The 13,283-nt window shown below is 34.9% G+C and overlaps 1 protein-coding gene across 2 annotated transcripts in view; it reads right to left on the bottom strand.

Annotated features, from left to right (window-relative positions):
- The window catches only part of GLRA3 (glycine receptor alpha 3), a 198,818-nt gene extending 186,421 nt beyond the window's left edge, over positions 1–12,397 (bottom strand). For both annotated transcript variants that reach the window (XM_040470106.1, XM_040470115.1), the window contains exon 1: positions 11,835–12,397. In XM_040470106.1, the coding sequence (XP_040326040.1) occupies positions 11,835–11,905 (71 nt within the window). In that variant the 5' untranslated portion in view covers positions 11,906–12,397. The remainder of the gene's footprint in view (positions 1–11,834) is intronic.
- Between the last annotated feature and the right edge of the window lie 886 nt (positions 12,398–13,283).

Here is a 13,283-nt window from a genome sequence, read left to right as displayed (position 1 = left end):
AAGGAAAGGAAAGGAAAGGAAAGGAAAGGAAAGGAAAGGAAAGGAAAACTTGGGGGTCCCAAGGTAGAACTGTTAATATGAAGTTTGCAATACCCTCCATTTCTCATGGAAAGAGGCCTGTTGCCTCTGCTAACAATGCTTTTTCCTGCCTGAAGTGATCCCCCTTTTCTGCCTGCTTAACTTCTGTCAACTGCTTAAGGTCTATTTAAATTCCTTTCTTTTTTATAAAGAATTTCTCCTTTCCATTAAAAAAAAAGATGTTTTTTTTTCCCTTAATATTTATAATTGCTACTATTTGGGTAGTTGTTCATGACTACATTTTTTATAATTTCCAGCAAAAAAGAAATTATTGTTCAAACCACCCTTCATAGAGTCCGGTGGGCCTAAAACATCAGAAGTATATGAATAAACAGATTAAAATTCAAAAATAAATAGTCTGTGATATCAATGGTCTCAGTTTATCTAGGGAATTGGAATACTGTCAGTGATTCTGATCCCAGAATTGTGATAGCACAATAATATAAATTTAGGGGTACCTGGGTGGCTCAGTCAGGTAAGCATCTGACTCTTGGTTTCTGCTCAGGCCATGATCTCATGGTTCATGAAATTGAGCTCCACATCAGGCTATACTGACAGCACAGAGCCTGCTTGAGATTCTCTGTCTACCCCCCTCTCTCTCTGCCTCTCCCCTGCTCAAGCTCTCTCTCTCAAAATAAATAAACTTAAAAAAAATAGAAATTTAAATATGATGTCTTGAGAATATGCATTATTTATTTGATTACTATTTAGGATGTTCATTTAGTTATGTCTTCCCTTTCCAGTGCAAAGATCTTATAAAAAGTATATAATTAAAAGCTATATATTGATTTAAAGACATAGTATATATATTTTATATATGCATACATATGAACATTTTATATATACATGTAATAATTATTTTAATAACTATTATCATATGAACTATTACTATATATGATATATATAATATATATTATTATAGACAGCCATTATTATATGAAATGCTATTTGCATTTTTCCAACATTTAGAAAAGAAGAAGCTATCACAATATGAAAGCTAGGTACTGCTTCATTTAGTACAGGTGGGGATATATCCCAAATAGGAACAAGTGAGGCATCAGTGAGTAGTGAGAAAAATGAAAACATGTAGATGACTTTTTTCTAAAAAAACTTTTTCTGTAACATAGAGATAAGAGGCAAGTGGGTAAATATATTACCACAGAAAAAATAAAATTAGGAATAAAGAAAAACCAAAGCGCCAAATTGCTTACCAAGTTTCCTCCTGAGTGCTAAAGGCAGAGAAATCAACATGGTATTTTTATTTATGCCGAGAAAGAGTTATTTATTTGAAACTGTCAATCTGCTTTTAGAAATAAAAACGATGCTTCATTCTGGAAATGAGTGGGCACTTTCAGTGTGCTAGACACTCTTTCAAGCCCTGAAGATAGAACTGGACATACATTCCTGTTCTGCCCTGAAGGACTTCACAGTTCGAACTAGAGGTAAGATTCAGGCAATTACTACCCCCTGGGATACGTGCAATAAAGGCACTTGGTGCTTGGGAGCACAGAAGAGGTATCTTCACCTAGACTTGAGAAAGATCAGAGAAGGGTTCTTAAAGAAGGTAAAGTGAGTTGAGTAGAAATTAGCCAGACAGGGGCGCCTGGGTGGCGCAGTCGGTTAAGCGTCCGACTTCAGCCAGGTAACGATCTCGCGGTCCGTGAGTTCGAGCCCCGCGTCGGGCTCTGGGCTGATGGCTCAGAGCCTGGAGCCTGTTTCCGATTCTGTGTCTCCCTCTCTCTCTGCCCCTCCCCCGTTCACGCTCTGTCTCTCTCTGTCCCAAAAATAAATAAACGTTGAAAAAAAAAATTAAAAAAAAAAAAAAAAGAAATTAGCCAGACAGATAGAATTCACATTTCCCTCCCAGTCATTTGATGGAGTGGTCATTTTATTGAGGTTCAAATCACTCATCTTCTCCCAAGTCCTCACCGTAAACTATTGTATGGACAGTCTGAACCCAAAGCAACAAAAACAATACCAACAACAATAATCACAGGACAAACTGTTTTCTGATGATTTGGTCACACTTATTGACCATTAATAACAACTTTCTTTTCTGTTTGTAGCGTTTTACTTGTCACTACAATTTTCTGAAAATTAGTTTTTGTTTTTATTTTTTAAAAGTTTATTTGGGGCGCTTGGGTGGCTCGGTTGGTTGAGCATCCGACTTCAGCTCAGGTCATGATCTCACAGTTTGTGAGTTTGAGCCCCAGGTCGGGCTCTGTGTGGACAACTCAGAGCCTGGTGCCTGCTTCAGATTCTGTGTCTCCCTCTCTCTCTGCCCCTCCCCCACTCGCACTCTGTCTCTCTCTCTGCCTCTCAAAAATAAAGAAAACTAATAAAAAAATTTTTTTAAGTTTATTTATTTTTGAGAGAGAGAGAGAGAGAGAGAGAGAGACAAGCATGGGGGAGGGACAGACAGAGGGGGGAGACAGAGAGTCCCAAGTAGGCTCTGCACTGTTAGCATAGAGCCCAATGTAGGGCTAGAACTCACAGACCATGAGATCATGGCTTGAGCCAAAACCAAGGGTCAGATGCTTAACTGACTGAGCCACCAGGCTCAGTTTTTATTTTTTATTTATTTATTTATTTATTTATTTATTTATTTATTTATTTTTTAACGTTTATTTATTTTTGAGACAGAGAGAGACAGAGCATGAACGGGGGAGGGTCAGAGAGAGGGAGACACAGAATCTGAAACAGGCTCCAGGCTCTGAGCTGTCAGCACAGAGCCCGACACGGGGCTCGAACTCACGGACCGCGAGATCATGACCTGCGCCAAAGTCGGCCGCTTAACCGACTGAGCCACCCAGGCACCCTGCTCAGTTTTTATTTTTAATAGTAACATATTCTCAGATTTTTGTACATATCCTTAACCCTTGTATTGGAGAATATCCAGAGCTAATATAGGTACTAACTATTGATATCCTGTTTTATAACAATTAGAAATTTAACTTTAAAAAGAAATGTGTACTCTTTCATTTATCTAACATCAATAACAAAAGAAAGTCAACAGAGTCTACATAATAGAAAAATAAATAAACTTTAAATGATAATAACTTTAACATTCTTTTCAGAAGATATTTGTATGTGGGGGGTGCCTGGGTGGCTCAGTCAGTTGACCCTCAGACTCTTGATTTTAGCTCAGGTCATGATCCCAGAGTCATGGGATCAATGAGGCTCTGTGCTGAGCCTGGACCCCTCTTAAGATTCTCAGTCTCTCTCTTGCCCTTCTCCCTTGCTCACGCTCTCTCTCTCTTTAAACTAAACTAAATAAAAAATATTCATATGAAATTATGAAATTCATATAATAATGGTGTTAGTAGGGGCAGTGATGATTTAAAATTTATTGATAAAATCCTAGTGGTTTGGGGGAACCATATGTATTTATGGAAAAAGATGTTGCTAAAGTTCTAATGCTTTTAGGATTAACTTATCTCACAGGATGTCAATGGAGAAATGATGTCAACCATTTGTTCATTTTACAAAGTTACAAAGCCCTAATAATAAGATCCAAACAAGGAAATACTTCCTCTATTGCTTTAGTTGTAGGACATGACTCAAAATGATAAAACTATACAACTCTAGTCTAAGCAGCCTCATGGAAAATTAGCAACCAATACACCATGCCTTCTCGGTAGGGGTGGAAGTTTTATACTGGGGGTCAAAAATCATATTCTTTTATGTATAAAGCCATGTGTGTGTGTGTGTGTGTGTGTGTGTGTGTGTGTGTGTGTATATGTTATATATATGTGTGTGTGTATATAAAACATATACCACAAATTATATATACTATACATGAGCAAATATATAGTATGCTGTGGTATTACAATTTCATGAAGACAATTAGAAAAAAAAAATCTAAAAGTCTAAAAATATCTTTAAAAGGTTCCTTAGGAGGCAATAATGTGAAAAGAAAAGTTGAGAAATAATGAATTATACAACACAAATTTTAGATTCTCATGGTGATAATGAGAAGCAAATCCATTACTTTTCCACTAGATGCTGCCAGAGTAAGTAATATCTGAGATTTGTTTGATCTTCTACCTTTTATGAGATCTTGAACTCAGACTCCCTTTTCACTCTACGTAATAATACAGATTTAAATAGAATTCAAATCTAAAGTCATAGGCAGGTAGACAGATGTGACAGGCAGATGTTATCTCAGTGCTTACCTATTGTTTATTGAGCATCTATTTCACGCATGACATTGAATTAAATATAATGGAGTAAAATAAACATCAGAACAATCCTATCATCATGGGACTTACAATTAAGAGGGAGACAGAAGACTTGCATGAAAATATGAAATACATTTGAAAAGGATGTTACATGTTCTTCCCTCCACAATGGTATATTGTTAAAAATTGAAGTTCTGGGGGCGCCTGGGTGGCGCAGTCGGTTAGGCGTCCGACTTCGGCCAGGTCACGATCTCGCGGTCCGTGGGTTCGAGCCCCGCGTCGGGCTCTGGGCTGATGGCTCAGAGCCTGGAGCCTGTTTCCGATTCTGTGTCTCCCTCTCTCTCTGCCCCTCCCCCGTTCATGCTCTGTCTCTCTCTGTCCCAAAAATAAAATATAAATGTTGAAAAAAAATTAAAAAAAAAAAAATTGAAGTTCTGTTTCCTCAGTACTTCACATACTGCCTGGAATGGATTCATTGTTCTGTAAATTTATATGAAGTCATAGAGAAAGTCAGGTAGAATGCTACAGCCCCTCTGAAACTGGAGAATCCAACCTCCATTCATGGAGTAACTGCATAGAAAAGGTTATCATTTCAAACCATGCCTCACATAAAAACTCACTTTCCATGAGCAATAGGGTCATTTTAAGTGAAGAAAAGGCATAAAACTCAAGCCAAAAATACAGAGACAAATATTTTGGGAGGCGCATATGGGGAGAAAAAGTTCACTTTGGCCAGGGGAAAGTGGAATGGCATTTTAGTTTTTATTGATTAAAATTATTTGATAAATAGTTTCCTTCTAAGGTAAAGACATTCTTATTGCTGGAAATCTTCAAGTTTATATGATGATAACCTGTTAGAGATTATTTCTGAGAGATTCTCAAATTTAGGTAAGATATTGGGTGGACCAGTTACCTCTAATGTAAGCCCAATCATCCTACAGTGGTGATGGTTGTATAACAGTATCGGAAATATCTGTGTTCAGCTATAATTTCTAACTGGTTATGGCAAATGTTTGATGCACTCATAGAGAATTCTTCATCATTTGCATTGAATGTTATTCCATTCAATATCTATTTTTAGAGGATGCTAATAACCTTTAGATTTTATGCTATTCTTAACTTATACCACTGAAATTACTACTTTTGTGTATTAAATTGTCCTAGAGGTACTGGTAATACTTCTTCCTAAAAGTATCCCCAGTATGGAGATTATAAAAGAATTTCAGAAATGTACTATGACGAAGCTGCTTTTTATAATATGCATTCTTTCTTTTTCTGACATCTGAGGATTGCAAACTTAAGTTTCCTTAAAATGCTTTAAAATGTGGTTGCTTGCAGTTGATAGAATAGCTTTGTCTTCTGTAGCTGAATAGCCCATTTTATTCACACACTTTCTGTTTGTTGCCAGACAGTTGGTCTGGTCTTGGAATTCTTGCCTTCATTCCAGAATAAGTTCTCTGAAGATGATTCAAATGTCTCTATTCCTGACCCACTCACCTAAGCAAAACAAAGCTACAGCTACACCATTCTCCTAGTGGGGAAAGACAAATAACCCACATTTCCACATAAATATCTACCTACACATGAATTTATTTTCAATAAATACTGTCAATCCAGTATGAAGATAATCATACCGAGAAGGATACAAGAATGTCTGCTGGGAAAATCAAGAAGGATCCCCTATATACACTTCATGAAGGAAAAGTAAAAGATGTACTTTCCTCAAAATAGTTCCCTAAAAGTCTCCTGAGAAAACTAAGTGATAAAAGGTACCGTCTATGATTGTAAGATTATAAGACTAGTTGAAATTACAGCATTGGAAGGTTCTATAGAAAAGTTTTAGAAAGATATATACTGTTGATATGAGCAGGCCTTTAAGATCGACTATATAACACTATGATAAATTTGTGACTTTGTCACTTGGTTATAATCAGTCTTACCTCCAGTTTAACTCAAGGCTCTCTGTGTACTTCTCTGTGCCCAACTTCACAATGTTCTACCCTTACTGCATATAAATATTTTCTCTATTCTCTCTTCTTTGCATACAATATGATCGCCTTCATAACATTTTGACTGTTAATTCTACCGTTCCAGCATCATCTCTGCAGTCCAAGCTGATGGCAGGATACCAAATCGGCTGCTAGCATTTCAAACTCAAATACTCCAAGCCAAGTTCAGTGTCTTCTTTCTTTCAACAATCCCAATCCTCTACCTGATTTTCTTTCTTTCAGGAGACCATATTCTGGTGAAAAGTTCAAATATAGTTTTCAAATTCTAAAAGAAAGAGATTATTCTTTTCTTCTTGTAGTTTAGCCATTGTTTTTGGCTTATATAGTTATTACTGTTACTAATTATTATTAGCAATCTTACAGAGATACTTTGTGCCAAGAGACCATTCCTGTAATGACAACCATTCAGTTACAAGTATTATTTACTTCTAAATTTTATCCACATTCTATTGAGAACGGCAGCTGTTCCTTCTCTGTATTTCTGCAGGTTTGTTATTGTAGTCAGCTCAGTAGTTATTGCTAGCAGAATATGAATGTAAACCATAAATCGAAATTTCTTTACTGAATTTGACTATCACCACTCACTAAGCATACAATATGCCCATTATCATTTCCTTTATGTCTCACTTTTCCCCACAGAATAAGCATCTTAACAAGATCCAGCACAAGTACCAAGTCTTCTGGATAGCTTTCCTATGTCACATTTCCTAAAACATTGCCGTTTGTGTTTTTCTTTTGTTACTTGGCCCTTTGTATTTTCTCCCCCGCTGCACTTTAAGTTCTGAGATGGGAAAGGTGGTAGTTTCTCAATCTTCCATAGCCAAACAGTACATAGCACAAAAAATTGTGCAAAGAATTTGGTAAAGGAATCTTGTTGAATTGCTTAAAATTACACATTAGATACATATTTGTTAATTGACTTGCCTCAGTACGTGAGTGTAGTTAAGGGAGGAAAAAATATATATAGCATAGGAAATATTTTACAAGTTGTTTTCTGAATCTGCAGGGTAAATTGCCTAAGGCATTGACCAGAGAACTGGGCCATGATCCTTCTATACTTGGGAAATGTGTGATTATTTATAGACACAAAGGTAAGAAGCATATATCATGTGTAGCACAATTTTAAAAAACTATATAGAATCCTATTACTGTATGTATTTCCTGTATACAGGAAATCATTATGAAAGTTTATTCTTTCAAGTACATTTCTCTTTAATACTTTACATAAGAAAATAGAGCCAACATTAAAAAGGATTTTCCCTATTCTCCAAAACATACCAAGAGCAAAACCAAGAAATTCTATGCTAAAATGTTTTTCTTAGGCTTCAAAGTAAACCAAGATAGCATTTTATTTGTGATTATCATGAAATCTGAAATTCACATATTTAGTTTTTGACAGAGTGTACCATAATTTATTCAAGTAGCAAGCCTGTAGTTGATATCAAATTATAAATATGAAAAATAAAATTGTATTTTATGAAAATAATCAATTTAAATGAAATATTTTTGGCAGTTCTCCTGTTTTTAGAATTTGTTCTGCAAGCTCTTCATAATCATCACTTATCTGCATTTCAAAGAAAGCTGAACACTGGTGTTCTGTTCCTTATTTTATTAATATGAGGACTAGAACCCAAAAGCCTAGAAGGATTGTTTCAGAAAACTACAATATCTGAGCGAAGTGTGAAACTTAAAAAAAAAAAAAAACTTTACTGCTAAGAAATTCAGATTTCTCACATCTGTTTATGCAATTTTCTCACTTGTATTTTTAAAAGAATTATCTTTTTTAAAAAATAAATAAAATAAAAAATAAAAGAATAAAAGAATTATCTTTTTTAATAATTCTTCCTTAAAAATTACATTTTTTAGACCTGATATATTCTGATAATGAATACTTCTAATTGTATTGTAGAAGTAAATATTTTTATTTTGATGTTTTTGCCTTCATAAAACTTAACAAAAAGTAAAACTTATGCCAAGACAAATATATCATCTGTGGGCCTGCAATAATAGTCTAAGAAAATGCTATAAATATTTATAATATGTCCTTAACAAATTTTGTACTAGTAATAACAACAGAAACTGTCATACATTATTGATAGAAGTATCAATAGGTACAACTACTTTGGAAAGTTTACAATATCTAATAAAGTTAAACATATTCATGCCCACTCTATGATCCAACAATTCTTATCTTCGAGAAAGTCTTAGACCCAACCCATTCTGCCCCCAAAATGCATGTATTCACGTGCATGCATTCACATGTATTCACAAAATATTTGTTCAAGAATATTAATAGCAGCACTAGCCAAAATGTAAAAAATACCCAAATATCCTTCAGAGAACACTGGATAAATTGTGATGTCTTCATGTAATGGAATACTATATAGCAATGAGAATAAATTATTGTTACAGGTACTAATATGGACAAAACACATAAACATAATGCTTCTAAAAAATAAAGCTCACTCAAATAAGTATTTATATAAAGTTCAAAAGCAAAAAAAAAAAAGCATATTTATTGTTGTATAAGTCAAGGTAGTGATCATCTTTGGGCAAAGTGGTGCCTGGAAAAGGTATGGTGGTAGGAGGGTGACTGTTTTTGTGAGGTTTTGGCAATTCTACTTTTTTTCCCCCACATAGTACTTATCTTTACATGCCTGGCTTATTTCACTAAGGATAATGTCCTCAAAATCCATCCATGTTATTACAGAATTTCCTTCTTTTTTTAAGGCTGCATAGTATTCCCTTGTATTTATATACCACTTTTTTTTGTCCATTCACCTGTCAATGGACATTTAGGTGTTTCCACACCTTAGCGATTATAAATAGTGCTGCAATAAACATGGAATTACTAATACCTCTTCAATATCCTGACTTTAATTCTTTCAGATAAATAACCAGAACTGGGACTATCAGATCATATGTTAGTTCATTTTTAGTTTTTTGAGGGCAATTCTACTTCTTGATCCATGGTCTCTTCACATGAGTGTGTTATCTTTGTGAAACTTCACATGGAAGCTTATTATTTGTGTATGTATCTGTGTGTATATTACATCTCAATAAGATTTTTTAAAATCTTTAAAGCTTATGAAAAGAAGCTTATACTAATAAATTATTTAATTATAAAAATATATGTTTCCAGTTGCAATTCTTGCCTCCAAATTGCCCTAAAAAGTATTTTTAAGTTAGATACATTTATAAATTAATACTAAATACTTTTTGTTTTCATTTTTTCTTTTATATTTCCTTTTCATTCAATATGAGCAGACTTAGTGATAAAGAATAGTTTTCCTAAAGATATTTATTTTATAAAATATTTCCAGTAGAAGGAGCTTCGCTTTTTTTTTTTTTAACTATAGGAAATTTTCTTTTAAGGGGCATCACTGAAAATAAATATATTTACTTTTTTATTATTTTATTTTATTTTATTTTTTTATTTTTGACAGAGATCGAGACAGAGAGAGAGAGAGCATGAGTGGAGGAGGGGCAGAGAGAGAGAGATTGGGTGACACAGATTCTGAAACAGGCTCCAGGCTCTGAGCTATCAGCAGAGACCAACGTGGGGCTCAAACTCACTAGCCACAAGATCATGACCTGAGCGAAAGTCAGCACTTAACTGACTGAGTCACCCAGGCACCCCTAAATTTTTAATTTAAATGATTAAAAAATTTAAATGATTAAAGTTCTTCATAGAGCAATGAATTACTCTCATCTAAGACCAGTCTAAGAGAAAAATTTTATTCAATTTATAAAAGAAGAAAGGAAAAACTTGATAAAGAATATATGTATCGCACAAACTTCTATACTGGGTACGTATTTTTCAAGGGATTGCATTTTTGGATTATTCACAAAGAGCATTTTAAATTACAATTATTTAATATTAATGAAGGTACATTTTTACAATTATGATCATCAATTTGAAATAAATTTGTGTTAATTTAAATAAAACTAGACAAAAATCAAAGGATGTAATGGTGAAGATTATATACTTAAGAATATATTATAACAAATATAGTGAATTACCAGTATACAAATTTGACTGTAATGACCAAAATGGTTTAGTTACTGACATTAAACTTCCTAACTGTCTACCACTAAGCTATTCTGATTTATTTGAAAAAAAAAATGCATACCATCATCTAAGATATTAAGAAATAATTAAAGTAAAATAACCCATTTCACTTAAAACATGAATTTTGTACCCCTGTCCATGAAATTTTTATAAATATAAAAATGTTACACTCTTTGTTTTAATCATGTCACAAATAGTAAAATTTGCGACAATTGTCGTTATAAAAATGTAGTCACATTAAAATATTTTTCACTGAAAATATCCTAGTTTACAGTGGTTCAACCCATACTTCAAAAAAATAATTTTGAAATTATAATAACCTTCACAATTAATTCCTCTTACTACAGTTGTATCAAAATAACATAACTTCCCGTAAGGCAGTTTTTATGAGATACGCTATGTTTTTCTAAGGTGCCCAAAGATGAAAAACTGACATAGCAACCCAGAAGACAATATTTACATACTTCAAATAGAAATTAATATACACACAACTTAGTTATTCCAATTATTTGATTTTAATTCTCTTGAAAAGCTTGAGAGCCATAAAAATGAAATCTTAAGGTATTTACAGTAGTAAATTAAAATTTACATTGGGGGTTCAAAAGTCTATATGAGAAGAATCTTGCTTATATATCGTTGTATTAAGAATAGGGGTTACTTTCTCTGTGCCCCTCCCCTGCTCATGCATGTTCTCTCTATCTCTCTCAAAATAAATAAATAAACTAAAAAAATTTTTTTTTAAGAATAGGGGTTAAATTATCTGATCTTTTGACTAGTCTCTATTAAAAATAAATAAATAAATCCCACCAAATATGACTGGACATGATAAGAAAATTACATATCATAAAACAATTTTATTCTTTAGTAGGTTTATTGTAGTATCACTTTCTCCCAAAAGATTATTCTTGACATAAAACATATCTAATGATTTATTTATGACTTTGCCCTCACGTATTACCTGACCTAAGCCCTTTAGAATTGGTACTTACAAGGCCTTAAGTGTTATTTATTTATTTAACTTAACCTCTGGATGTATCAATAATGCTCAGAATTTCTCTGATAAGTAAATGCTTATGTTCTAGATTTTTTTGCCATTTAATTACTTCTAATTACTTCTAATTACTAAATGTTTTCTAACTTTCAAAAAAAAGAGTAACACTCAGAATTTGTATTTCACTTAGAAAAATGAAACTCAAAAGCAATTTGAGAAAGAAGATCTAGGTTTTGGAAATAATTTTCCAAAGGTAATCTTAGCTGCAAATAATATGAGGCCAGTTACTTAAAAAGCACTATATAGTGAAAATAGAGCAAAGTTACATGTTTTTTGGGATCTTGATAGACTGCTAGACAGTTTTAGGTAGACAACAATACGATTTAAGGGATACTTTCAATGCAATTTCAAATTGCATTCTCGACTTCATCAATAACAAGTGGTTGAAATCTAGTTCACAGGCTTAAATGAATTCTTCAACTGTTAAATACAAGTGGACTCACCTGAGTAACAGTGCTGCTTCCCAGAAGTAAAATCCTGAAACGAATGTCCGAAAGTGTCTCACGTGGGCCATGATACGGAGAGATTTTCACGATCCTGAAATTAATCTTATCCAAGGCATGGGGGATGAGAAAGCCAGGAACGAAAAATGTGCAATCTAACTCTGCGTGGTGTTGCAGGAGACGAACGCCTGGAAAGCTTCAGCACCTTAGACAGCTCCCCGCAGTCGGCAAAGACCCTGTCTTTCAAACACTTGAAATTCCCTTTAGACCCCTTCTCTGGGCACTGAGCAGAAGGAAGATTCACAGGGTTACAAATGTGCAGGTGGTTTACACGGTGAACGCGGAATAAGGGGTGAGATGAAATGTCTGAAGTGCCTAGGTTCTGGGCAACAGTTCACTGAAGCTCTAGCAGCAAAGAAAGCTTGTCCTTCCCAGACTCAGACACCGGAGAAAGAATAACAGCAACAGCCGGAACAAGGATGCTTCTTCACCTGCTCCTAGCGCCGCCCGCCGAATCCCACTCTCCACCTTTGAGTAAAACCCGACACCGCTAGCGCGGCAAAGGGAAGCGGGGGCGGAGCCAAACGACACTGTTCTGTTCTCCAATCACGACCGCACAGCGGGACTGAGTGGCAGGCTACTCATCACCGTAGGCCGTGCTTAGCACTTTACCCTTTAAAAAAAAGCAGTGAATAACTGGTGCAGAGCCTTAACTCTGACTGGAGGGAGTTGAGGGAAGAAAGCCTCAGGACTAAGCATTGGGAAAGTCAGCGGCTTTTGTGAATTAGGTAGCAAAACAGCGCTGGAGAGACCCTTTTCTATTTTCTTCCGGGAAAAGGCACAATTTCGGAAGAAAGGTCTTTTCAGATGTGACCCCATCTCTTTGACCTCATATCAAAATGCAGGAGTCAACAGTAAACCCAAACCCTTAGAAAAGGCTAGAGAAAAGCAGAGAATATGGTTCATGAGCATCAGCAGAACCGGGGAACCAGCTGCTTCTAAAATTCTCATAACACTAACCAGCTTCCTTCTGGCCAGGAAACGTTGAGTGGACTAAGTTGAGTTTTCTTCAGTTGTAATAAGGGTTCTAAAAAGATGAAGGTGGGAAATCTAAAGAGATGACTACTTAGAGGCACAATGCCACCCAACATTTTTTTTTCCGTACACACTTTCCATATCTTAATAATAAATTCAAGTGAAGGGGACAACTAGGTCATATGGTACATCTTTTCTTCCATCGTCCATGTACATCTCCCTCTCCTCTCTCTCCCTCCCTCTCGCCCAGCCCACCCCCCTCCCTTATATGGGGATTTGGATTGGAAGACTAGAAAAGTGTGTGTGTATGAGTGCGTATGTTATGTGCATATTTATTCATGTATCTCAAAATAGAATTTAAAAAAGACTAATACCTATGCTATTAGATCTTTATAGTGGCTTTTATTTACTATC

Source organism: Herpailurus yagouaroundi, unplaced genomic scaffold, assembly GCF_014898765.1.
Source record: "Herpailurus yagouaroundi ecotype Mexico unplaced genomic scaffold, PumYag 28, whole genome shotgun sequence".
In the NCBI taxonomy this organism is placed as follows: domain Eukaryota; kingdom Metazoa; phylum Chordata; class Mammalia; order Carnivora; family Felidae; genus Herpailurus; species Herpailurus yagouaroundi.
The sequence above is the reverse complement of the archived record's forward strand: the minus strand, read 5'-3'. Positions and strand labels throughout refer to the sequence as shown.